Below are 26,634 nucleotides of genomic sequence, written 5' to 3'. Positions count from 1 at the left end.
GTAGCGCGTGCGGTCTCCTGCGGCGTGACCGGCGCGATTGGCTACTGAATGCTAACAACACTCCAGTCCCACTTGGTACGATGTCAGTTCCCTAAACTCGGGATATGAGAATTCAGGGTCCAGCTCGTCTGGAGTGACGGCGTCACCTCCTGCCTCCTGGCCTCCTGTGCTCCTTTCTAGAACTCCTGAGTATGTACAGTGCCCCCAGGGCCAGTGATTTGACCATGAGCATAATCCAGAAGTGGGGGCAGCCACAACTACCGATGTCGTGTTCACTAGTAGAACATTTGAGGCTGGCATTCGTGACATTGCGGCTGCGACGAGCCGTCCGCCAGCGGTCATCAGGCTTGGGTGTAATAGTATCATTGCATCGTGGGTGTCCTGCAGCCGGCTCAATGAGGATCGGGCTGAAGCATTGGACATAAATGTCCCCTTGTGCACCATCTGGTCTTCAAATGTATTAGAAATGTATTATTAGACATTAGACAGGATGCCGGAGGCGTGGGGTCTTCGTTCGATGGTTATCGTCTCTGTGTGCTATTTTGAAGACTGCCAAGAGATGGGCAACGGGCTGCGTACGTACTACTACCGGCCGTGTCGTACCTCCGCTAGCGCACGTAACGGCTTGATGAACCTCAGCATCAGCTATATACGCACCCGCCGCTGGACATTAGGAAGGGGCTCTGGAAGACGGGCTGTGGCCATCGAAATTATGTAGCCACTATGGCTATTTCTAGAGCAGCAAGACAGCAGGTGGAATCATGCAGTCAGCCGCAAGCAAAGGTGTTACCAGCCTCCGAGTCAATCAATTCATCCCGAAGGGGGTCCGTGTCAAAGCCATGATAAGGTCGCAAATTGAAGCTCATAAGCGCACAGGGGAGAGGGGGTTGCGTCTTACTGAGGCTTAGACAGCCCGTGTTCCCTTGCCATATCAGCATAGGGTTTCATTGAATCGTACGTACATACCTACGGATACTCTCGACCAAACCTACGTGCTGACATGCGACATGGGAGAGGTTCAATATTCGGTACGGAGGAGCATGAAACCCAAGTTGGTAGGTCCTGCCCACAGACAGCAAATTTCCATCTCAGTCCTACGTCGGTCAAGGGTATGGCAAATCGTGTCAGCCCTGCGAGATACAGTCGTATAGACTTTGATTTGACCCAGGTAGAGTACATGCCCAAAATGTGGGAGGGCTAGATCAGCTGATATGTGTGCATCTCGTTTCTTCTTCCGTTGCCCGGCTTCCCAAGTGGCGGCCGGGATTGCGGCCATGTGAATAAGCAGGCCGAGACGGCCTGGCCAATGAGCGGCGCAAAATGGCCTGCCCTCTTCCATCTACATTCATCCGCAACCTTAGGGTATCCGAAGAGGGATATACGTTGAACAGCTCATTGTGACTCACATGATGTGCTGTCTACTGAGGGGGCGTTTCTGGCGCTGATGCGCAAATCTGGAGTTGCAAAGTGGTATCCCCGAATATCAATCCTCCTATCGCATTACATGGCTGGTTTTGCGCCAAAAGGTGCATTTTTGACGTTGGGGTCGGTGTATCGGTGCGCGGCAGACATGTATCAGCTTGGAGAGTGGGCCACGTTACCCGAGCTACTGTACGTACAGGCTGCTTAGTAGGACAAGGACAAGGGCAGCTGAAAACCTTCCATCGCAGAGTTGCTAGCTGTCTAAATGTAATTGCCTGCTCCTCTTCCACCTCCAGCCCGCCACCACCGCGGCGACGTAAGACTTCGTAAGGGCTTCTGGACTCGGCAGTCCCGGGCTACCGGTTGCGGACACGGTTGAAGTCATTGATTGCTTTGGAAGTTTCCAGGTATCTGGTACGCGACGGGCGGAAGAAGCACTATACTACTAGAGAGACAGACACCTAATACCAAATGACATCCAGCCCCTCCCAGCCGCCAGCCCAGCAACCAGATCGCCGAAGTAGGGCGACTTGCTTCTTCACATCTCGATCTGTCGAGATAACCAAAAGCGGAAACAAGCTATCAAAAAAGCAAGACACAGCGCCTGGTTTGTTGAACGTGACCTCCAAGGCAAGAATGCGATTGCAGGTACGGGCAGGGGTCACAACCCTGTAACAGAGGCCGTTTTCAGGGCACAGAGGCAGGCTACAGAGAGGCCAGCTGACCTACCAAGGTCCATGCAACTTTAATGAGCTTTCGTGTCGCGTCGTGTCCAGCAAGACAGGCAGCTGGCAGCCGACCAGTATGGTGTCTCGCCGGGGGGTTCAATTCAGGTTGTCATACGAGAGGCGCTTTGCCTTTGCGAAGCCGCCCATCAGTCTTTTGCCCGTGTTTCACGTCACTCCGGACCACCCGTTGTTGGCCTGAACGTCTTTCCATCCAGAGCCGCTCACTACATGATGATAGTCGTGCTATGGATCTGGTCTATGCCGTCCAGCGGACGAATCAACGGCCCTTCTTAGAAACTGGCCCGCCCGTTCCCCAGGGCATGCTGTAATGCTGCCCTACTTACGTCTGACGTGACGAGAAGAAAGCAAAAAAAACCACTTTCAGGCGCATTATCTGGGGCAGAGGGTGGAAAGTGAGTGGGTATCTCATTGTTCTATGAGTCTTCTACGAAGTGGGGACGCTCATTTCAGGTCTGCGCTCACCTCATCACTGCCGCTCTTGCCAGCTTTGCCTGGAGCCAGGCTACAGAATAGCACCAACATGGGCTTCCTGGTCGCAGAAATTTTGGATTTTTTTTCTTCTCCTCCGGGATCCTCAGCACTGCGACCGCCATTTCGCAAATCCCGTAAAAGAATTTCATCGGTCAGGAAGTGGCCTAGTCTCTGCGCTTAGAGCAAATTGACTTCCAGGGACCAACATGGCGACGGCGACCGGCCGACCGACAACCTCCCTCCAAGCACCAAGCTTCAAGGAGACAGAGAGGGCGAGCGAGAGGTAACAGCATGTAGCATTGCGCGAGTGCCTCTCTATGCGGGCGCAGGTACTGTACATTGTCGTTGTGTCTGACAGGGGCTCAGCACATGGTCCCAGGGGCTTATGCTTGTTTCATTTTCCTCTGACCTCTGGCAAGTACAGTACAAGAGGTACGGGCTGCGGTGGTGTGGCACACACACAGAACTGCGTCACTACGTACACTAACAACCCCTGTCAGGACAGGGAGATTATTTTTGTCAGTCAAACCAGTGAGAGCTGAGCTATTGCAGGGGTACCCTTTTCACAAGAGACGGCCTGCGTGTTCATACCATCACGGTGGAGATACCTCCGTACTCTGCTTTGCAAACCGGCTTGTACCTAATGCCAAAGTCTGGCGGTGTACCCAAGTACCCGTTGGAGCCTTGATGCGAGCTAGCGACAACCTTGGAAGTATCGCCCAAAAAGTATATTTCATTAAATCTGGACAAACAGATGACTATCACCGCCGGCTACCTACATACATAAGGCATCCTCTCCCCTCTAACCATCAGACAGTTTCGTTTCCAATTCACCGGATCATCAGACCATCATCAGTTGCAAGCAAGAGCCTACTTCTCTATATAACAACATCACTTCGACATCTTCACAGTTGTCTAGCTTCCAACTCTCAACTTACACATTTCTACCACTACTATACCTACCTACCATCAACAACAGCCTTCCGTTGCTACTATAGCCCGGAAGACAGACAGCATCTCGCTATACTATACCAAAGACACTTAGTATAACCACCTCCAACCGCCAAGCTGGCTACCTCAACCTTCGAAATGCCTGCCCAGCGCCCCTCGCAGCTGCCTCCCTCCCCTGGCCCGCCGCCAAACCGTCCTCTGCCTCCTCTGCCCAAGAGAGGCTAGATATAAATCGGACTCTTCGATGAACTATACACACACACTATCAGAACGAAACACTACTACGAGGACACCGACACTCTCAATGTCATCACTCTCTTACGGATCGGTTGACTGGAACCGACCGATCTCCTGGTTCTTCTGCTTCGAGCCATCGCCCTCTAAGATGCATATCTCTTAGAGGCTCACGGGGCTCTCGCCGTCTGGGCTGAGGAGGAGTTACATCACAACCTCCACTCTCACCATCGACAACCACGACAGCGGCTTGGTGATCACATGCGCGCACCTGACGACCATTTGCAACTTGCATCTATTGCAAGTCGCCTGGCGTCCCGCATATATTCAACCGCTCTCGATACGGCACTCTCAAGTCTCCTGCCGTTCACTCAATCTTACTATGAGCTGGCTCAACGGATTCTTATACTCTCCTTGTCATTTCCATCTGACATGAGGTGTTGTACGATACTACACATGGTCACGTCGAACACAGGGTCACTGGACCCGCGCATACGACTGTCCATCAACGGGATACGGGGACGATTGGTTCATGATTTGGGATGGGATCTTTTATTTTGGCGACAGGGGTGTTCGGGCGGTTTTTGGGAACATGTACACATAGAAAGCATCGTCATGGCGTTCTTCTGCAAAGAATTGGCTTGCGTGCGCGGATACCCCTGGGGAAGCTGAGTGATGATTGGACACTACTGGACTATAAGCTGGGACCATCTGGGGGTCGGGAATCTCTACTTGGCGGCAACTGGTAATCGGTTAACCGACGATTTGAAATGAAAATGACGTTACGGAGCATACTATTACACTTGCTACGATCACAAGGGGAAAAAAACAAACAATTACCAATACTAATCAATTCCAACTCACCATCTAAATCTCAATCATCTCGAAACGTGTTCCCTCTTGCGAATCTGGTCCTTCATGTCCGTCACCTCATTCCAACATGCAGCTGGCAGGAGCCAATTGAATGAAAATGATACATGCCAGCGACGATCCGGCCGCTTTCTTTTTCTTCCATTTCCTTTTCGCTGGACCCCCATGCGGGTTACTATTGGGCAGCAGGTGGCCGACAATCTACCAATTGATTGAGCGCGGTGGAAATCAGGATCAGCATACCAAGGTCGACCCCTCCTTCGCTGTGCACTCGTACCATTCGTACATACATGCAACATGCGGCGCTGCCAATTCGACGTCTGCAGCCGCGGGAAGCAGATCATTCATACATATTCACTAGCCATACCGCCCTTTCGGAAATGGCGAGGGAGGGGTTCGTCGAGCTGTTAGCGGCTCATCACTCGACAGGAATTATCCAGAGTTACATCATGATCACAGATTTGATACATGCGCATGTGCGGAGCTAATATCAAGCAGCAGCTGCTGTGGGGGAGGCAGGAGCAAATGGCAAACTTGAGACTCGGATAGGCGCATGTGAGAGCCAGCAAAAGAGAGGGGAGGGCGGGCAGTAGGCGCAGTAGGCGGGCAGAAGAGTGGGATGGGGCGGGAGGAGCATGAGGAGCATGAGGAGCACGTAGGATCTACCAACCTGGATATCAAAATTGGTCAAGGCATTAATTTTTTTTTCTGCTTTTTTTTTCATGTTATTTCGCTCACTGTAACCTACTATTCTGTGTGAGGGTGGTTGTGTAGTGGACACTCGCTTACCTGCCACCGACCCAGTTCCGTAGGTTGCGCGAACGTGGCCGATGAAATTTTTTGGCGTCAATCCCGAAAGAATCCCTTTGTCCAATCGCCGGCCGCCGCCGACGCAGCAGATAGCAAATGGCGAACGACCATGTAACAAAAACCGTCGAGCCGATGCCTCGTTTGGGCCTGGACGTCTGGGCACTAACACCTTCGCGACGCCAAGAACCGTTTGGTTCCTGACTGGCAAAGTTGGCCCGGGTCTTGTCTGGCAAGTGTATCGGTTCTTGCCAGGAAGACCATGAACCGCGCCGAGCCTGGCGCTAGCTACCGCGTACGCTATGTTTATTGAAGCATTACCTAGTTCGATCGTTGATAGAGAACAGGATCGCAACTTTGTCGCTGGAGTAGCAGTGGTAGGTAGTAGAGTAGTATGTTACAGCTAGGTGCATAGTAAGAGGTAGAGGGCGGAATATTGTGCCTATCGAGTCATGGCATTCACAATAGTCCCATCTATCGAAAGGCCATGTCCTCCTCGCTGTATCACCCACCATAAGCATATGCAAATGGGTTTGCGAGATGGCCCGATTATCATGCTATTATCGGCTTGCAGGTAGCTGCCGAAACCCGTCCGTCCGTCCGCTCGTTGACATTCAGAAGTCCGTCCGTTCCCCTCCCCCCCTTGCCCTGCCCGTTTCTTCTTGGTTGCTTGCTGCTGAGTGAGTGGGTGAGGCCATTGGCCAAGCCTCGGAACATGCACTCAATCCAGTAATGAAGACTAGGTTCCAGTACCTGAATCTGGTGTCTAAGAAGCGCAGGGTTGGGGGCCTCAAACCTTCCCTCGTATCTTTTCTGTACGCTCGGCCGAAAGAGATGAAGCAGCCAGGCCATCCAGCAAGGATGGATCCGGCGACAAGAAGTTTGGTAACCTAGGGTGGAAAAGAGGCCCTATCCATTCAGGCTCGTCGTTCGTTGGTATGCATGCCGAACAACCGTGGATGGCTCGGCCAATTTACCTGAACTCTCGGCGGGCATAGCATCCCCAAGACCTTGGTCAGCTGCCGGTCGCCGTTCTTTGCATTTGATACACACGACACATCTTCCAGGTTCAAGACCCGCCCCGGTTTGGATGGTACGGTAGGGGAAAAGAGGCACGACCAACAAAACTAAGGTTCGTGCCTGGGAAGAGTCCGTCTGATCTTGGAATGCTGGTCGTTCATAGCGCATGTCGCCAAGGGCCAAGACCGGGCGCCTCTGACGAAACACGCGAAGGAAATTCTTTTCGGGCGCGCAGAGTCATGTTGAATTGTTCTAGCGTTGGCGCCTCCCCGCGAATTGAGCCGACGCACCTCGAAAGTCAATCTGCCCATCGTACGTACTTGCGCGCCTCGAAATGTAATGTAGCACATACGTACATATGTAATGTACATGTACGATACGATAAGTTGGTTCATGAGGCTCAAACGCATGGATGACTGTTCGCCTGCATGTCAGACGGCCTAATGTGGATTGCGAAACACACGCATGGAACGTGTGTAAGCAGCTTGCACTGCTTGACTGGGCCGGCTGTTCCCACAGTACACCGAGAAAAAAAGTGAGTATCATACAGATGGAGATGGAGATGGAGATGGAGAGCAACAGTATTGCACCCAAAATGGTACCTCGACTCCCACGTCGTCTCACAATCATGGGTAGCTTTGGCACATCAATTCACTCCTGCCGTGCCTGCCTCCTCCAGTTCTCCTACTCTGTCTGCACTAGCCAACCCTTGCGATTCGTGAGAGATGGCTGGCAGTACAGTAGTGCACGCCAGTACCTACATTACCTCGTAAAGCATAAAATATGGATGTGCCTATTACTACTACGTTCTCCAGCCTCGGAAATCCGACAAGAATAAGCGACAGGGCCCGCCTAAATAGATACCAGGACTAGGTTACCTACTTATTAGCCATCCTGCCCTACGACGATGTGTGCACGTACAACATGAAGGGCCTGTCACTTGGTGTAGTGACCGCATAGTACGTTGCCTTGCCGTGCCCAAGGAAGATTCGCGGTGCGTTCCGAATAGAGTAGAGTATGTGCTGGACTAGGCAGTTGTTGGGCAGATGGCTATGTGATAATAGCCTTCAGCCAGCCGGCCAGCGCTCTCGGATGGAATGGATATCTGTGTAAGTAGAGTTCCCAGGTGCGACATCTGAACCAAGAGGGTTCTAAACTTCTCAGCCCTCCCGAGGGCCCGAGAATGCGACTCGCCACCTCCTGATCGTCAGGGACAGCTGCTTAGCAAGTGGCAAATTGCGATGTCTTCCCCTAAAACAGAGCCCTACATAAGTTGAGGTTAGTGGTCGTAGATCAATTGGAGATGGCGATGCCAGATGCGCGAAGGCTGAATGGGGAAGCCGCCTTACTAATCTGCAAAAAAAAGAGGTGTGTTCCATATCGGAAATAGTGACGTCAAATGAATCGTGGAGAACAAAACTGGGTAATCACTTAGCAAAAGACACCCACGTGCTGATAAGAAGCACTACTGACACTTAATGAAACGACGCGATAGAGCTCAGAGATCCAATCACGATGAGCAGCTGAGCAGCCCGGTTCTGCCTGTTTCATGGCCTGGCAATCATTCCCGCAAACCTACAACGAACCGCAGGCCGCCCTTGTATTTTGATGGGGAAGATCTGAGCTCGACCTTGCCAGCTCCCTGGGACGTCCAACCACTACTGCGCGCCGGTTGATCACTTGACGACTGGCACCCCTGGAGCTGAAGCAGGTTATACCGAAAACAGTAGCCTCTGCTGACTGCAAGCTGCCCAATACGATACCAAGCAAACCTGCTTTTTGCTGCTTCAAGCTAACGTCCGATAGTTGTGTGTTTGGGCAGCCATCAATCACACTTCAATAACCCGATTCGGACACAATAGCTTCTGGGCTTCATCGAGATCACCGCCTCGACTCGGACCCGTTCAGCCACCGGCCTGAGAGGCCATCGTCGCCCATGGAACTTCACGTCTGGGGCGAAGCCTTTGGGCTTCCCTCTATTGACCCGGAATGCTTAGCCGCCATATCGTATCTGCACCATGCTGTCCCTCGAAGCGAATGGTCTCTGATTGCCAGCAACGACGTCAGTGTCTCGCCCGATTGTAGGTCTATCTATTCCCGCCTCGCCGGACAAACACGCCCCTCTATTGGGCGAACTTACTTGGAGATCATCCCCACCATCTTCAGGCTCGTTTCGAACGATCTGAATCAACCCCATATGCCTTACGACTGAAGTCTATTCCTGTAGCTAACCCCGGTACCTAGACGTGCTCCCCGCATTGCACCATGCCGGTACCTGGATCTCTGGGTACCTGAACATTGTCCAGCACCTCGCGGCACATACCTCGTTCACATCGGCAGATGATGACCTCACTGAGGCGCAGCGAGCTGACGCCCTGGCATACGCGTCCTATCTCTCGTCACGCGGGTCAGCCCTGCTGGCTTTCTTCCTCTATGTATCCCCCAGCGCTTGGACGGAGCTGACCCGGCCCGCCTACTCATCGTTACTCCGCTTCCCGCTGACATGGACGGTTCCGCTCAAGATCCGCTCCGCTGCCATTGCAAAGACGGAGCACCTCGGCTTGGATCACCTGGCTGCTGACGTCGATCCCGAAGATGGATCTTCGGAGTCCAAGGTCACGGCCCCGGTCACAGCGACGGGTTTCCTGCGGCTGCCGACGCGGCCCAGCGTCAGCGTTAGCATGCAGCCTGAGCAAGCAGCTGCCATTAGATTGCAGAGTCTCCTCGAAGACTTCTTCTTGACATTGGATGAGTTGCGTGGCAATAAAGCATACTTCTTGGGCGATGAAAAACCGACGTCGTTGGACTTTCTCGCATTTGGATGCTTGAGACTGCTGCGAGTGCGGACACCGCACCCGTTCGTGGAGAAATGCATGGCCAGGAATCCCGCCGGCGCGAACCTGATCAAATTCCTCGACACTATGCAGACGAATATCATCCAGTGGAAGGATGGTTATACATTACCTTGGACCAGGCCGGCAGCACAGAGTCTTGTCACACTGACGAGTCGCTTCGCTGACAATGCCACAGAGAACATACCAGGTGTTGGGGACTCGTGGAAGAGCTGGCGAGGCGATGGTGTCAAGGAGTCCGACGGAACGCGCGATCCGACACAGGTTCTGTTCGCGGTCGGTGCAGCGGTTGCCGGGCTCGCTGCAGTGGGCGGTGCCGTGGCCTTCAAAGCCCTGTCCCCATTTGGCGACACTTCACACCGGTGGGATGCTCCGAAGGCTGGCCTGTATCAGTTTGGTGACATTGGTACCATATTCGGCAGCTTGCCTGGGTTTGAGTCTCCTGCGTCACCTCCGATCCCCTCGCCCATGGAGAGGGATACGGTGTATCAAGGGGAAAAGGTCGAGGTTGCGGTCGACGTTGAACCTTGAGTACAAGAGTCGAGGGGTAGAAGCCCGATACGTTGAAGACCGAGGCAGATGGTACTCTTCCAGTTCGAAAAGAAAACAGCCATACACGCACGGCGCGCCCCTTAAGTACATATCAGGGGCGTTGTGTAGTATATATGCCGAGAATGAGAAACGAAGCGAAGCGAAATGACCCAGAAGACGAGTCCGATTTGATGAATGTTACCCTGAAACGCCGCAGTTACTATGTGATTACCGGCTACCCTCTTGGTCCACTAGGTCGGATCCGTGAAAGGCCACTCCGGGCTCTACTGGATTGTAAAATGGCACCATCTCCTATCTAGCAGACCAGGTAATATCTTCAAAACAACTGCCATCAAGAAGTGGTTGGAAACACTCAGAGTCGGCCACAAGACTATGTCCAGGCAAATCTGCCAGCTGGCCAGCACCTGTCGAGATATTCGACCGCAATCTGACTCGCGAAAGGATCCATCCGCCAGAGTAGACCCTCGTCAGCAGCATCACATACTCCGCAACGCTCCGAACCGGAGACATTGACGAGATGGCCAATTGAGGAGACGAACCAATTACGACAGGTCCGAAAAAATGTTGATTTGAATGATCTGGGAACTTAACTCAAATAATGGTCCGAACTCCATCGGCTAGCCTCTTTATTGTATTCACCAGGCAGACCACACCCAGACCTCCCATAATAACCAGTAGCCTATCACTTACACGGAGGTTACTCCCGACGAGGCGATACTCATCTTTGCCAATCATGGCGCGCACATACGAGTCTGCGCTTACGCTCCTCTCCTCCTTGCAATCCAACAAGGCAGTGACGTCTCTCTTCTCTGTTCCAATACTGCCCCCATCGCCGGCCCAGAACAACGGCAAGCCGCAAGACCTCAATGCCCTCGCCATCCCGGAGATGCTTGCCTGGCTCGGCCGCACCGGCCTCGCCCAGCGCGATCTCGCCCAGCTCCAGTGCATCCACGTCGCAGGGACCAAAGGCAAGGGATCCGTCTGCGCATTCCTGACCTCGATCCTCGTCCACAGCAGCAACGCTGGCAAGGTGGGCACGTACACGAGCCCACACCTGGTCTCAGTACGCGAGCGCATCATGATCGACGGCCAGCCGCTGGCGCCGGACCTGTTCGCGCGGTACTTCTTCGAGGTATGGGACGCCTTCACGGAAGCGGCGCGGGCGGAGCTCGGCCGCAAGACGGGGGACTGGCCCTCGTCGACGGGAAACCCGGCCGCTGCCAAGGAGAACGACCGGCTCCGGGAGGCGGAGCTGCAGGGCCCCGCGACCAAGCCCTTCTACTTCCGCTTCCTGACCATCCTGGCTTTTCACGCGTTCCTCCGCGAGGGCGTGCGCAGCGCCGTCGTCGAGTGCGGCATCGGCGGCGAGTACGACTCGACCAACGTGCTGCCCGCCGAGGCGGTCACGGCCGGCGTCGTGACGCAGCTGGGTATCGACCACGTCGGGATGCTGGGCGGCACCCTGTCCGAGATCGCGTGGCACAAGATCGGCGTGGCCAAGGCGGGGCGGCGGTGCTTCACGCGCCGGCTCGCGGGCGACGAAGCGACGATGGAGGTTTTGCGTCGGCGGGCTGCGGAGCGTGGCGCCGAGCTGGTCGAGGTGCCGGACGAGGCCGTCGAGGCCTGGGGCGGCGTCCGGGCGGACGCGGAGGTCGGGGGCCTAGAGGGGGACTTCCAGAAGTATAACCAGGCGCTCGCTATATCCGCGGCGCGGGAGCATCTCCGGGTCCTTGCGGGTTCGGAAGAAGCAAAGGATGACAAGCCAACGGTCGTTGTTGACTTCAGCTCCATCCCTGAGGGCTTTGCCGAAGGTCTACGACAGGCTCGACTCAGGGGCCGGTGTGAAACGAGGCAAGAAGACAACGTCGCCTGGCTGATAGACGGCGCGCACACGGCCGAGAGTCTGCGAGAAGTGGCACGTTGGTTTGCCTCCAAACGCAGCACCGCAGCAAACGCTCGGCACGTGCTGCTGTTCAACCAGCAGGAGCGAGATGCCGCCAAGCTGCTGGAGGGCCTGTACTCCGGCATCCAGCAGAACGTACCGTCGCCAGGCGCCGCGGCTATTTTCGACAAGGCAGTCTTCACGCGCAACGAGCTGCAGCCGCGGTCTGGCGAGGAGGCCGAACGGGATATGTCCGTACAGAACGCCGGAGTACAGGCGTTCAATAAACTGTCGCCGGATAGTCGGACGGTAGTTTGCGACAATGTTGCTGACGCGGTTTCCGAGGTGAGAAGAAGTGAAGTAGCCCAAGGAAACACGGCGGAGATGACGATAGTTCTTGTTACAGGTAGCCTCCATCTGGTAGGCGCGTTGCTGCGAGTATTGGAGCCAGACGCCCCCTTGTAAAGCCTCAGGTAGATTGTATGAAATACTTCAAGTGCACGTAACAATCATGATATCTGGTCCAGCTAGTGTTCATGCATATGTATCGCAACACTGCCCAGGCTTTCACTTGTACTATTTCTCATCCAGGACTTAAACAGGGGGGTGTATATCCATCCCTAATTTGAAGTGGTTTATATAGAGTATCATTGTGTAAATGCCCTAATCCCTGTTAAAGAGGCATGCCTTTCGCACCTACTTTACAGCCAGTCTATCGCTCTCCGATGCGCACTGCTCGGAACTTCTTTGCAATGTTTTCCTCGTAGCGTTTTGCTCGAGGGAAGTTGGTTGATTCTTGTTGCCATTGGTTATATTGAAAATGGCACGCCCATCTGCTCAATTCCCTGGCGGTTTCTTGCATGATACTGCTGAGAAAGAACCAAAGCCCCGCCATGTTGTGTCGAATTTGTATGTAATACTCTTGTCCTTCAAAGCATCCGGGACTTGAAGTAGCGTGCGTCTATAGCCCATGCTACCAGATCTAACACCAACAATATCCATATATAACGAAGTGGCTTCTGCCGGGTTTGCTCCAGAGACTCCTAGATCTGCCGGATTTCCTTGCCGCGCATCTCGGGGCGCTCGACTTCCCACTCGTCGCGCAGGACCGCAAAGGCGAGGTCGCTGACGAGCAGGCTCAGGCCCAGGCTCCAGACCAGGGTGATGGCGTAGAAGAAGTTCGCGTTGCCGCTGCCGGCGTAGATCCACAGGTGGTAGAAGGCCGGGCCGAGGAAGGTGCCGTACAGGACGACCGAGGCCGTGACGAAGCTGTAGCGCAGCAGCGGGAAGACGTGGCGGAAGCAGGGCACCAGACTCAGGAACAGCGACGTGTCGGCGATGGAGGGGTAGGGCTTGAAGATGGCGAAGATGCCGAGCAGCAGCGTGATGACGGCGAGCGGCTGCTGCCGGAGCCGTATCGTAAGCGCCGGGGTGTAGGACGATAGGTGCAGCCAGAAGACCCCGAGGAAGAACGAACGGAAGCTGTCGAACATCTCGGTGAAGAAGTACCACCATAGGCCCGCATTGGGGGTCAGATCCGTCAGGGTCAGCTGGATGCCGTAGGTGGAGGACAGGAATTCCCACGATCCAGTCAGAGCATAGGACGAGAGGAAGAGAAGGGCCAGGCTGGCGCTTACGGCGAGAGTGCACATCCCGGCGAGCTGGGCCAGGGACTTCGGGGCCTTGGGATTGTATGTCCGGTCATAGGCCAATATCACCATCGGCGGTAACAGCAGTAAGGGGTACATGGAGAGGTAGGCGGCGAAAGAGAGAGACAGCATCGACGTGAAGATGTTGCCCGAGAGCGCCTTGGCCACAGCATGCAAGATCGCGCACGTCGTGAAGACGCTGGTCGGGCGTCCTATGCAGGTCGCAATGGTGAACGGGTTGAACAGGAACAGAGCGGCCACGACGTATCCGCTCCATCGCTTCTCCTTGCGCGGGGAGGAATACAGGCGAGAGGCGCCCCCTTCCCCGGACTCGGCGATCTTATATAACGCATTGGCACTCAAGAGATCCACGAGGGTATATAGTATGTACGCGAATATCGGATATGTCGACGGGTCGGGGAGGAGCGAAAACAGCGGCAGTAGAAGAGGGGCCTGGTGGTAGACGCCACCATCGTACGGAGAGACATTGTGATTATAGAGGAACAGACCCTCCTGCACTGTATGATGGAGTCAGCGACTATTCGGGTCTATGGTTCTTGCTGTGTAGGAAGCGGAAGCACTGTACATCTTTTGAAGCTCGTCACGGGGGTCGAGATCTCCACGCGACCAGTCAGTAGGTTGGGAAGGCCAGGGAAGGCCGTGAACAGCAGCAGACGGAGAGCTGCGGCGACGACAAAGAGACCAGCTGTCCCTGCCGTCGCCTGAAAGCTCATCTTATCTTTGGGCATGACGCAAGTCCATCGCTATAGGCAGAAAGAATGAAGATTGCCAAACTTGCACGAGATTCCTGCTGGTGACGCAGCGCAGGTCTGTTCTCGTGTCGAAAGTCGATTATCGTGAGCCTTCAATGAGCAACAACAACCTGGCCTGTCCTTGGCCCAGCGCCCTAGGCCCAGCTTCAGAGGCCCCTCGGGAAGCTGCGAGCGATTGAAACGGAGTGGATCCAATCCTCCGTTTCCACGGCCCCGTCCCATTGGCCATTGGGAGATGCACCGTAATAGCGTCCTAAACCAATACGGTACTAGACTCAGCTTTTGCAGTGAATACCCCGGAAGGCGGTCAAGATAAAAGAGATCGATACCAGTGGCAGAAAAAAAAAGTTCAGAGAGATGCCGTCCCAAACTTTTTGGTGGGGTCGCAGCTTTGCTCAGATTCTCTGCAGAGAGATTTGGTAGTTGCAGACAGTGAGAAGCAGCAAACCTCCAATTGGGAATTATCAATTTCCCATTTCTTTACGCGTTGCGCTACTACAGTTGCTGCCACTTCTGCGCGCCACGAGTCTTTAATTTTCCAGCCAGAAACACTTTCGTCCTACGCTTTGCGCCATGGGTCGTATCAAGAAGAAGGGCCAGTCCGGTGCGGCCAAGAACTACATCACCAGAAACCAGGCAGTCAGGAAGCTCCAAATCAGCCTGCCTGACTTCCGAAAGCTGTGTATCTGGAGAGGAATCTTCCCCCGAGAGCCAAACAACCGGAAGAAGGCCAACAAGAGCGCTACCGCCTCCACTACGTTCTACTATGCCAAGGACATCCAGTACCTCTTGCACGAGCCGCTCCTAGCCAAGTTCCGAGACCAGAAGGCTTTGGAGAAGAAGATTTCCAAAGCTCTGGGAAGAGGCGATGTTACCGACGCTGCAAGACTTGAGCGCAATGCCGCTCGCCCCGAGAAGACCGGCAGACCCCCTTACACTCTCGACCATCTTGTCCGCGAACGATACCCGACCTTCGTTGACGCTTTGAGAGACCTAGACGACGCTCTCTCCATGCTTTTCTTGTTTGCCAGCTTGCCCTCTACGCCGGCTGTGCCCGCCAAGATGATCGCTCGATGCGAGCGCCTCTGCCTCGAGTTCCAGCACTACCTGATCGTCTCACAAAGTCTGCGCAAGTCATTCTTGTCCATCAAGGGTATCTACTACCAGGCCACCATTCAAGGCGTTGATATCCTGTGGCTGGTGCCCTACAAGTTCAACCAAAGAGTTGTCGGCGACATCGACTTCCGGATCATGGGCACCTTTGTGCAATTCTACATGACGCTGCTCAAGTTCATCAACTTCAAGCTCTACAGTGGAGTTGGCTTGGTTTACCCGCCGAAGTTCGACCAAGGCAGAGACGAGTCTGCCGCCGAGTTGGGTGCCTTTACCCTCGAAGGCAACGCCGCCAAGGCTCTCGCAGATGCCGCCGCTCGACCTCAGATCACCAATGGCGATGAGGAGAAGTCCACGGACCCTAAGACCCAGGCTGCCGTGAACAAGCTCATCAAGCAGATGAAGGATACTGGTGTCGAGAGTCAGCAGGATGTGGCTACAACGAGCACCGACGCCGAGGATGCTGCCATTGACAAGTTTGAACCTGCCGCCCCCGGTGGTGACGTACTGCCTCAGCCAGTACACTCTAGCGGGGACCCTGGATCGCTTTTCGCAAACTGCACATTCTTCTTGTCTCGTGAAACCCCTAGACAACCTTTGGAGTTCATCTTGAAGGCATTTGGGTGCAAGCGTGTCGGTTGGGATGCCGTGCTGGGAGATGGAGCATATACCACAGACCCTCAAGACCCCTCTATCACCCACCAGATTGTGGATCGGCCAATTATTCCAGCTGCGCAGGAGGCCGGTGATAACCAGTCTGCGCAGAAGCTGGGCCCGAACCAGCGAGTACCTGGTCGCACCTACGTGCAGCCTCAGTGGGTATGGGATAGTGTCAACGACGAAGAGTTGAAGCGGCCTGATCTTTACGCACCTGGTGCGCAATTACCCCCACATTTGAGTCCGTTTGTGCAGAGCACCCATGGTGGTTACGATCCCACGATACCCCTCGAGGATCAGGAGCCAGAGGAAGAAGCTCTGCAGGATAGCGACGAGGAGCTTGAGTCGGATGCCGACGAAGAGGAGGAGGAGGCCAGCGCCAAGCCTGCTGTCAAGGCAATCAAGGGAGCATCAGCCGATACCATGGATGTTGCCGGATCAGAGGATGATGAAGATGAAGAGGACGGCGAAGGCGACGAGACATTTGGTGGCTTTTCGGAGGGTGAAGACGCTGAGGATGATGGCGATGCCGCCGAGGAGCTTCAACACCAGCGGGAGCTTATCGCTGAGAATACCGGGCAACCCGTCGCTCAGAAGCCTGCGCTGAACCCGAAGGCCAAGGCCAAGGCAGATGCACGGAAGAAGCTGTTGGCCCAGGCTAAGGAGGAAGCCGAAGACATCGAGCGAGCCAAGGGCATGCTCAGCAAGAAGAAGCGTAAGCTGCATGACCAGATGATGTACACGAACAACAAGAAGAGCGCCGAAGACCAGAAGCTGAGGGAGAAGAGAAGGAAATTGGAAAAGCAAAAGGCTAGAAAAGCGCCGGCATAGTTGTGGAGTTTTACAAAGGCACTATTCGAGGAGTTCATGTCATTTAATTCATATACACTTGCACGGCTTGATCCGGCGTCTCAATGAAGGATTTAAGAGTAACTTTTCGTTCCAGCACGCCGAATCTAATCCCGGTCTCATTCTCGCCATGCTATTATGTCGCCAATATCCATGTTTTCGTGAGTTGTTGAGTTCTCTAACTGAACAACCAACAAGTCAAGATTGGCGTCGGCATAGGCTGTTAGATTCTACGCAACAAAATCCCAATATTCAGAGATAGGACAGACACCCAACGGCAGTGATTTGGATTTGCTTATGAACATCTTGACCCGACCGAATGGGACGGAACATAGCTGGACACTATTGGCCCCTCGCCTGGAGAAGGCCCCAGCTGAATGCAACCCTTTGACATTCGACAGGATATCTCGAGGGTTTCCCAGACCGGACCGAGAATCGACAGGAATCTATTCGATATTGGTGGGTGCGAGAGACCAAGTGGAAGCAACGCTCTATGCCAAGATGCATAATAAATCCAGGGAAGGAAGCGATGAGCGATATGGCAATCAAGCATTGGCTGAAGGCAACGATGGTGGCTCTGCCCATCAACTCGCAACAATTCTACAGGCAACCACTTCTTCCGCGAGCATACCCCTCTCGTCATACCAATTGCCTGAGAACTTCGGCCAGAATCAGGTGCCTGCCACAAACCTGGAGTATGCATTAACACCAGATCTCTCGCTGCAACTGGAAGGATATTCCTCCGGCAGCCGTAATACTGTGCAACCAGGCACCACCCGCGCTCCGATTTTCCCCTCGCAGCTCTTACCGGCAATTCCAGATACTCTTCAGGCGCCCGCATGTGCCGGCCAGTCCAGCTTCAAAATACCAGAAGAACTGGTACGAATCCCCTCCGGGTCATCCGTTCAGACCCATGACTCAATTTTGGAGGCAACGGGGAGGACTTACCAGTCTTTCCGAGAAGGCCGGTATTTCCTACCCAATGACCCCGTGAGTGCACACACACACACAAACCATGATATACAAGAATATGAATAAGTCACCGCTTACCGCAATTTTGCAGGCAGAGCAAGATCGGTTAGATCTCCAGCACGCGTCTTTTGAGCTTGTATTAGGGGGAAGGCTTGGTCTGGCGCCGGTACGCGAGCCAAAATTCGTGATAGATGTGGCGACAGGCACAGGCATATGGGCCAACGAATTCGGTAATCCCCCGATCGTCTTATCTCCGGACACAAGCCACGCCCTGATAAAAAGGTATAGAGACTGACCATTGTATGTGTATGTACACAACTTGAAGCTCGTCAACATCCGGCCAGCCATGTCGTGGGGACAGATCTGAGCCTGATTCAGCCAGCCAACGCACCGCCCAACTGCGAGTTCATCAAAGAAGACTCGGAGGATGAGTGGGTTTTCCCGCCGTACAAGTTTGACTACGTACACCTGAGAGCGGTATGCATGCTTGGATGCCCAATCGTGCAACTGGTCACCAAAAGAACTTACTCCTTATCTACATAGGTATTTACATGTTTTAACGACCCCCGCAAAGTTATGAGACACGCGTTCGAAAACCTTTCCGAGGGGGGTTGGATCGAGTACATGGACGGTGACCTCGAGCTCACTTCGAACACGCGGTCTTTAGAGGGTGAGTATGAATACAATGCACGACACTGATACAAATGGAATGTGTTTCCATGGCTAAACATATTGCTCTCGTCTAGGCTCGGCAGCATCGAACTGGGCAAGTCACGCAATCAGGGGCGCCGCCGCACAAGGCCGGGACATCAAGGTATCAAGGAATTACAGGGATTGGCTTGTAGAGACCGGGTGTAAGTACTCGCCATGCAACACAAACCCCCTTCTAACCTTTTGTTTTGTATTTTAGTTGTTGATGTTGTCGAGTGGAAGTTCATGATGCCCCTCGGCACGTGGCCAAAGGAGCCTCGTCAGAGGCTGATTGGCGACTATACGCGGACCAACATCTACGAAGGGGCCCGAGGGATCGGCCTGAAGATGATAGCAGGTCTGGGATTGCCTCCGGAGGAGGTTGAGAAGATTATTGAGGATGCCAAGCACGAGATCAAGACCAACATCAATGATTACGAGGCATATTTTCCTGGGTAAGTTGGAGAGAATATTGGGGTTCTGCCATCTGATACGTGTGTAAACAAGGTCTTGTCACTAACAGCAGGTACATTTGGGTTTAGATATGTCGTCTATGGCCGGAAACCACACCGAACGGAGATGACAATACCCTCCCCTGGTTAGGTCAACGATGCAACAACACAACCGTCAATCTGAGGTAGCTTGCCGAATGTCAAGGAGGGAAGAATGATTAATTTGATACAATAGAGCCCAGCAAAGTATTTGAGAAAAGAAGATGCTTGGGATTATAGTTGTACAGCGCGATGTTGCTGTTAGAACCAATCTTATGCGGCATACAGTCCTTTTACACATATTAAACTTTAGTGGATCCCGATCAATCCTACCAACAATTACACTTAAAACGGCTCCCAACCGTCACAAACGGACGTTTCCAGAAAAATCGCCCAACCATCAGTATCAGTGAGCGACGCTGTAGGCAAAGATTACTGCAATTGCGCTCAGGACTCAACACTTGGCGGCACGATGGCACCGGTCTCGTCTGATGAGTATGAGCCGTCGACCGATGAGGATGGCCACAACCGCCCCAATCGCTGGGATGGGCCGTCGTCCACTTGGCAGGACATGGCCAGCCAAGAGATCGCCACCTCCGTTGCATTGGAAGAGATTCGGAATCGTGAACTCGCCGTGCATCTGTACAATGCATTCGCCCTCAAGCGACAGGACGGTTCTGGTCGTGCGCCGGCCCCCGAGCTGGTAGGTTTGTTTTCTCTCTACGACTGGACATGTTCATGGCTTACTTACTTGGGAACGCACAGGATATCAATGCCCAGACGGGCGAGGCCATTCGAGCGGATCAATGGAAACCCCACGGCAGCTGGTCCGCATGGCCGATGCCCGCTGCCACTGTGCCCCCCGACGACTTCATGAAGCGTCCCGAAGACCGCGATGACGGCTTCACGGTCAGGCGCCCCATCACCGGCGCCGAAGGTGCCGCAAGCTTTTCGCTCGAGGAAGCTGTGTCGGCCACGGCGCTGAGATGGGCCAAGGAGAAGTTTCAGGCAAGGCCTTGGCAAGACGACGACATGATCATGGCGGCCCCCGACGACGCGGACGGGAAGGAAGAAGGCCACGCGGCGCTGGACGAGTCGGACTCGGACGGAGTCTCGGGATCGCGGCCTGGTTTGAAGGGCTCGTCGCTGAAGAAGGAAGAGCAGCTTGATTCCGACCTCGACAGTGCTTCTTCGGATCGGGGCTCGGGTTCGGTGCCGGCGGGACCGCGCTACTTCAAGCTTGTTGTGTCCGCAGACGATGCATTATCCTACGACCTACTCCGGCCTTCGACTAGGCATATCTTGTCGAAGCTCGATGCTACCTTGATGGTTCTGCATAAGTCTAGGACCACAGTCGTCAGTTACGTGTCGGAGTCGGAGTCGGACAGCTCCATGGCCTCGGATACAACAACAAGGAGCGCGCAACACGAAAAGAGAGCACCCGGGAGGCCTGCCAGATCAGCTCTGGCTATGAGACTGAAGAGGAGCCAGTCCAGAGAGGCCGAGGACCCTGAGACCGTGTCTCGAGAAGACAGAGCCAAGGAACCCCAGCCCAAAAAGACCAGAGGCAGGCCTAAAAAGCAGTACCCTCGAATCCCGGGAGAAACAGACAAGCAATACGCAATCCGCGTCGCCAGGTTACGCAAAGAGCCCAGGCCCGTGTTCAGCGACGGCTCGGAGACGGGCATCGAGCCGCAGAGCGACGCGTCTGAACTCAAGCCCAAACGGAAACCGACCGCCCCCCGGCGCAGAGCAGCCCCGGCGTCGCGCGACCCCTCCTCCGATCGTTCCGGGACCCCCGGCGGCAGGAATAAGAGACGGCGCCATAACCCGCGCGACTGGCGAGACGTGTTAGGCGCCGCAGCCGTCGCAGGCTTCTCCCAACCCGCCCTCGACCGCGCCGCGCGGCGGTGCGCCGACCTATTCGGCGGCCCCGCGCTGGAGCTGCGGACCATGGACGAAGACCCGGCCGTGCCCGACAAACTACAACAATACGCGCCGGGCATGGACCTGCCCAGCACGGCGCAGCTCCTCCACCAGGAATCCGAGGAGGGCGAGGACGACATAGCAGAGGACCGACGCCGCCGCGGCCGGTCCTCGAGCGTCGTATCCGACGACTCGCGGGCCCCCTCGCGGAGCCGATCGCGAGGCCGGGCGCGCAGCGGATCCGTGTCCTCCGCCGCCGGGGGCGCCCAGTTCCTCTGCACCGTCGAAGGTTGCCCGAAGGGCTTTACCCGCAACGCCAACCTGCTCCGGCACCTGCGGCAGATCCACAGCCTGCGCAGCGACGGCATGAAACCGATGGACATCGACAGCGAGGACGAGATGATGGGCGCCGTGCACGTCGACGGCTTCCTGCGGCCCATCAAGGTGCGGAGGGGGTGGCGGGGCGGCGAGGCCAGCCGCGCCTCGACGGCTTCGCCCGAGAAGAAGAGGAGGGGGCGGCCGGGGAAACGGGGCGGGCCCAAGAGCAGTGAGAGGGTGCAGTCTGACGATAGTAGTATGGATGGACCATAAGTAAATCTGGTATGCCACACGCACGACCTGGTTGTCCTCGGCCGCGTACCGACCGATACTCGTCACAGTTGATCTTCTACTATACGAACAGCCAGTCGGGGGATGAAACATCGATATTATTCTTAAGGCATGTACACACACACTGTAGACCCGCGAAATCAGGGGGTATCAAGCATACTGGCTATCCCTATCGACAGAAGAAAAAAGCATCCTGCCACCAAACTATCAACACGTGCTGCCCGTGACCGACTACATATACTCCAACACACCAAACTCCTTTACAGTATAAGGAAACCTATGTGCAACTCCTAATAACACCCTTCAAAACGTCGCCTGAATCTACTCAGACTCCCCTTTTTCTTCCAGACAGTGGCCGGCGTACGAGACTTTGGGCGGCCACGCCATCGGCAATATTCCGTCCGTGGACCATCTAATTCAGCCTGGGGCTCTTTCTCCTAGAGACGCTCTGCGCGAAGATCTCCCCAGCCCTGCCTGCAGTGCCCGATCCCACAACCGTCATGGGAGGTGGGACATTCTCACGGCCTTCAAGGGCGGATATACTTCTTTTGTTGCCCTTACCACCTATGGAGCGGGTTGTCCTGCTCTTCTTAAAAAGCGGCATCTCGCTGTCCACGTCCGAGGTTTCGTTTGCAAGTGAACCAGGCCCAATAACCACACTGTATCCGTTGATGCTGCTAGTTGTGCTGGCTCGGGGATTGTAAGCCGAAGCCGCGGTAGAGTTGACGTTTGGGTGGATCTCACGTAGGCTCATGGACAATGGGTTGCGGTCTGGCAATGGGAGGACCTGGTCATCTAAAGAGTCTCGATGCGATGGGGACATGTGCTCGCTCATGGCCAGATCCGCATCAGCAAAGACACCGCTCGGAGGATTGGCAGGTTGAGTAGGTGATGGCGCCCCGTGGAGTTCGGCAATCAGCTTGGCATGGTCTTTGGTTTGCGGGAGGTCTTTCGGATACTCGTAAGACATCTTCTTGGGTGTCTCGCCTGTCGGGTTGTATTCCTGTAGTGCAGTACCACTGATGTCTTCGCGCAACTCGGACAACGGTTGGCAGAGGTTTTCCTCCAGGGGTTCAAGGGCATCCCTGGCTGCTTCTGTGGCAGAGCCCATCTCGGATTCAAGCTCCTGCACACGGGCGAAGGTGCCCTTGAAGTGTGCGCCGATGTTGTCATACGACTCCTCAACAGTTTCGGATAGACTTTGTAGCGATTCACCGTGTTGATTGTGATGCTCCGAGTTTTGTAGCTTAGCGCGTGTCACGAAGTCATCAAGCGACGTCATCTGCTCGTCCAGGTCCGTCATCTGCTCGTCCACAACACGCACAGTCTGAGCATGAACCGACTTGGTTGTGGCTTGGATGGCGGTGCTGTATTTGTTCGCAGCCTGGGAACTTGTCAATACACATCTTCTATGGAGCAGGACAAAATCACTTACGTTCCAATCATCTTGCAGTTTCGTCTTCATCGTGTCTCGCGATTTGGCCACGTCGCCCAAGAGTTGTCCTTCCTTTTCACTCCAGCCATCCATGGCCTGCGAATAATTCGAGACACTGCCTTCAAATACGCTGTTGTTTTCACGCATGCTTTGCTGGATCGAGGCTGCTCTGTTCGCCAGCCGGGACTCTTGAAGCTCGGCTTGAGAGTTGATGAGGCTGGTAATCTGCAGTAGCAGATCTTGCCTTTCTTCGGCAGCCTGGCGCCTCTCCTCGCTGATGACCTCCTGGATCCTGCTGGAGATGGACTGATTCGATAGGACAATCGTTTCGCTGGCTTCCTCAAGCTGTGCCCGGAGACTATCCGATTCCTTCTTTTGAGATGTGATGTGTTTCAGCAAATCCTCGAATATCGCCTTGAAGTCCTTTCCGAGAGACGCGTACGACGTATGCAGCTGATTGTGGAAGGCACCCAACTCGCTTAGCACATCCTGGGCAATCTTCTCGGCAGCTCCAGCAATGGTCTGGAGACTCTCGCCAACTCTCTCCTTGATGTGGTCACGGACTTCTTGGATCTCTTCGAGGACTTGGTCCATCTCCTCTTTCGACCTCTCCTTCCGCTCTGTAAGCTCCTTCTTCGACTCGGCGAAGAGCTCCAGGTTGGTCTCGAGGAAGCTCTGTGTGGAGGATAGCTTTTGAAGTTCGGACTGCACAAATGATTGCATCCTCTCTGAGATGTTAGAGATATGCTGTTCTTGCTCGCCGCGGAACTCATCCACCCGACTCTCAACCAATGACGTGACATCAGATACTTGCTCCTGGGCTGTGCCCCAGTTGTTCCGATTCAAGGCCTGAATATCCGACTTTCGCTTGTTCTTGGCATGCAAGCCGCTGACGTGACTAACAGTCTTCTGAAGTGTCGAAATCAGTTGACCGCCAACCGCCCGCATTTCTTCTTCTGTCTTCTCGTGCGCCTTGCGAATGTGATTCTCTTCCGCAAGCGACTTACGCGTCGCCTCCAGAACCAATTCGGTTTGATCAAGCACACCCTGCGTCTCACCGAGCTGAGACCTTGTCGCGTCGTGGTCCTCCTTCAACCCCATGAAATTTGACGTAAGCGAGAAGAGCTCCTGGATCTTGTTACGAAGGTTCGATTCTAGGGTTTCGATCTTGGCGCCTTGCTCCTCGGTTTGAATCCTCCTCGACTCGCTTTCGACAGTCATCTCCTCGTATGCCTCATTCGATAGGTATACGCCATTTCTCTGCCGCGTGGTGATCAACTCGCCCTTCAAGCGTTCGATTTCGTAAGCAAACTCCTTTAATAGAGTCTTCTTGTTGATCATCTGGTTGGCCTGCGGCTTGTTCCGGATGTTCTTGGCCCTGAAAGCGTAGTCAAGTGTTGATATAGTCTCCTCCAAGTTGCTTTTGGCGGGAGATATCGTAGCAATGATACAAGTCTTTGTGCGTCCTCCGAGCGAATCTTGCAACAGGCGGGTGAGTTTTGATTCTCGATAGGGGATGTGCGAATTGCGATCGGTGAGAGCGTTGATAACCCTACCCAGGGTGAGCAGACTCTTGTTGATCAAGCCAGCCTCGGCCGCTCGCTTGTTCTCGGCACCAGATCTTTGGATGTTTTCACTGCCAGCAAGATCCACCAAGTTGAGCTTGCCAGCACTGACATAGTCTTCCCCATCTTCTCCGGTCCTCTTGATGCAAGCAGTGATAGTGAACACTGTATGACTGCGACTACTCAGATCGTTGCACTTCGTTGCAGCAACTTGTCGTTTCAAACTCCCTTCCTGGAGGAGTTTGATGCCGTCTGCTGCTGACTTGATGTGCGACTCTTCCATTCCCTGCACAACCGTTGTAGCGTGGCCTTTCCGGGATGTATCGTCGTAGATCTTGAGCTTTATGTTCTCCTCCTTGGTGATGAGATCGCGCAGCTCCTCGTTGTAAAGCTCGATAAAGGAGCACTTGACAATGCTATCGGTCTCCTCCAGCTGCTTGAACAGCGAATGGAGTACTCGCGGTATGATACCCGCTTGATCGGCTAGCATGCCGAAAGTGGTGGTCATGTCACCAGACATGGTGTATGTTTTGCCGGTTCCTGTTTGTCCGTAGGCGAAGATGGTGCAGTTGTATCCTCCAAGCATCTAGGCAGGCACGTTAGCCAGGCTTCTTCTCTGGGCAGGTGTATTTTTAACTTACCTCCTCCAAGATGGGCTTCACGACATCATCGTAGACTAAAGCCTGGTCGGCTGCTTGCGAGAAGACGCGGTCGAAGTTATATGATTTGTTGCTCAGGGCGCTTGGCCCCATGGAGAGCTCCACGATATTTCCTTTCCGGCCTTGGGTCTCGACAACGACGGCGCTGTTCTCACTAACCTCGCGGTCGTTACGACCTCGACAACGTACAACGACGTTGATGTTGGTCTCCTCGCCGATACCCTCAATCTCGAACTCGCGGTCTTTGCGCTTGGCACTTGGGGTGGAAGCTACCGACAGGGCGGGTGAGGGCGCGGCAGTGCGGTCTATACGGGAGGAGGGGCGGCGCTCTGCTGCACTGGGTGTCGTAATGCGGACGTTCGGTTGTTAACTGGCCTCGTGCTGTCGCGCGTGCCAGTATTAGCTGGCCTCGCGCTGGCGCGCCCGGCAGCACCAGTTCGCGTGGGAGCGGCCGAGGGCCTCTCGCCCCGCGTGGCGCGGCTATTCATGGTGACAGCAGAGGTAAGACGATGATGTTGGGCGGTCAGATTGTGGGCGGTTGAAGAGTTTGAGAGATACTCGGCGAATTCCAAAAAGACAGCCTCGCGCGCAGCTACTGTCGCCAATTGCAACAGGACTGATTGGGAAGCGCAAACAAGATTTGACAAAGGTAGGATTAGGGAAGGGTAACGTCTGCACGGATGTTATGGCTGAAAATGTAAGGTTGAGCATCAAATCAATCAATTAACCTGCACGCAATGGTCAGGGCGCGGCTTTGCTGGCCGAATTCAAATCGTCCCACTGCATATCCCTATGCTATCCACTTGGGGGAGTCGCGATCCGGGCTCTCCACATCTCCCAAATTCATAACATAAACTCGCGATTGCCGTGGCAATTATCGGTGCAGGGGTTTGGCCTTGGCATTACCCTGGGTGCTTATCGGGGAAGGTGGGGGTTAGCTGAGCATACATGCATGTACCTCTCTCTTCCTTCATGTTCCTCCTGAGTTAGAGTACAGTACCTACACACATGCCTGACCTGACGCCTAAGGTTAACGGGACGGGCTTACGGCTGAAGCAATGCTATGCTAGGCCGCTATTCTTATGCGCGCCTGGTGACCCCTCTTCTGCCCACCCCCCATTTTCCCCATTCCCCTTCTCCCCTTGCAGGAAGCATCGATTTCCCAGCAGTCAAAGGACAGCTGGGACTGGCCCGTGACCCCATAGCTCCTCCGGCCGCGGCAGTGCGATACGTCAAATGACGATGTTGAGCCGGCGCCTGGCATGCCGCTCACCCCTTATGTAAATCAGTCATCCCCAACTCTAGTTACAGGTACTTATTGCCTGTTCTAACCGGCTGATTGCTGGTTTTCTTCCGCAAACAAGGTATGACTCTGCATAAGGCTTTACCAGCTTGCTTTCCATTGATTCCTCAAGCAAGTTACTAGGCCACTGGAA

The 26,634-nt window shown here is 54.5% G+C and overlaps 7 protein-coding genes across 7 annotated transcripts; 5 read left to right on the top strand and 2 right to left on the bottom strand.

The window, feature by feature from the left end:
- Nucleotides 1-8,460: 8,460 nt before the first annotated feature.
- On the top strand, nucleotides 8,461-9,907 carry PG985_012495 (uncharacterized protein; the record flags this gene model as incomplete). Its single annotated transcript, XM_066832261.1, has 2 exons — nucleotides 8,461-8,605; nucleotides 8,769-9,907. The coding sequence occupies 2 exons, from the start codon at nucleotides 8,461-8,463 to the stop codon at nucleotides 9,905-9,907; spliced, it is 1,284 nt and encodes a 427-aa protein (XP_066680311.1).
- Nucleotides 9,908-10,661: 754 nt separating this feature from the next.
- Nucleotides 10,662-12,275, top strand: PG985_012494 (folylpolyglutamate synthase; the record flags this gene model as incomplete). Its single annotated transcript, XM_066832260.1, has 1 exon — nucleotides 10,662-12,275. The coding sequence occupies one exon, from the start codon at nucleotides 10,662-10,664 to the stop codon at nucleotides 12,273-12,275; it is 1,614 nt and encodes a 537-aa protein (XP_066680310.1).
- A 578-nt stretch (nucleotides 12,276-12,853) lies between these two features.
- PG985_012493 (GPI transamidase subunit PIG-U) lies at nucleotides 12,854-14,208 on the bottom strand (the record flags this gene model as incomplete). The annotated part of the gene is made up of 2 exons (XM_066832259.1): nucleotides 12,854-13,977; nucleotides 14,046-14,208. 2 exons carry the CDS (start codon nucleotides 14,206-14,208, stop codon nucleotides 12,854-12,856), a joined length of 1,287 nt encoding a protein of 428 aa, XP_066680309.1.
- A 597-nt stretch (nucleotides 14,209-14,805) lies between these two features.
- On the top strand, nucleotides 14,806-16,833 carry PG985_012492 (pescadillo; the record flags this gene model as incomplete). The annotated part of the gene is made up of 1 exon (XM_066832258.1): nucleotides 14,806-16,833. One exon carries the CDS (start codon nucleotides 14,806-14,808, stop codon nucleotides 16,831-16,833), a length of 2,028 nt encoding a protein of 675 aa, XP_066680308.1.
- A 624-nt stretch (nucleotides 16,834-17,457) lies between these two features.
- On the top strand, nucleotides 17,458-19,055 carry PG985_012491 (S-adenosyl-L-methionine-dependent methyltransferase; the record flags this gene model as incomplete). Its single annotated transcript, XM_066832257.1, has 7 exons — nucleotides 17,458-17,841; nucleotides 17,915-18,053; nucleotides 18,149-18,300; nucleotides 18,367-18,493; nucleotides 18,570-18,677; nucleotides 18,734-18,968; nucleotides 19,040-19,055. Coding segments are annotated over 7 exons (1,161 nt in total), but the record flags the coding sequence as incomplete, so codon positions are not given.
- A 421-nt stretch (nucleotides 19,056-19,476) lies between these two features.
- Nucleotides 19,477-21,521, top strand: PG985_012490 (RNA polymerase I specific transcription initiation factor; the record flags this gene model as incomplete). The annotated part of the gene is made up of 2 exons (XM_066832256.1): nucleotides 19,477-19,707; nucleotides 19,770-21,521. 2 exons carry the CDS (start codon nucleotides 19,477-19,479, stop codon nucleotides 21,519-21,521), a joined length of 1,983 nt encoding a protein of 660 aa, XP_066680306.1.
- Nucleotides 21,522-21,951: 430 nt separating this feature from the next.
- PG985_012489 (uncharacterized protein) lies at nucleotides 21,952-25,686 on the bottom strand (the record flags this gene model as incomplete). The annotated part of the gene is made up of 4 exons (XM_066832255.1): nucleotides 21,952-22,923; nucleotides 22,975-25,125; nucleotides 25,181-25,535; nucleotides 25,556-25,686. The coding sequence occupies 4 exons, from the start codon at nucleotides 25,684-25,686 to the stop codon at nucleotides 21,952-21,954; spliced, it is 3,609 nt and encodes a 1,202-aa protein (XP_066680305.1).
- Between the last annotated feature and the right edge of the window lie 948 nt (nucleotides 25,687-26,634).

The sequence above is a fragment of the Apiospora marii genome, assembly GCF_038362585.1.
Source record: "Apiospora marii strain CBS 49790 chromosome Unknown utg000009l_segment0_segment0, whole genome shotgun sequence".
Classification (NCBI taxonomy): Eukaryota; Fungi; Ascomycota; class Sordariomycetes; order Amphisphaeriales; family Apiosporaceae; genus Apiospora; species Apiospora marii.
Note: the sequence above shows the minus strand (reverse complement) of the source record. Positions and strands in the feature narration are given on the sequence as shown.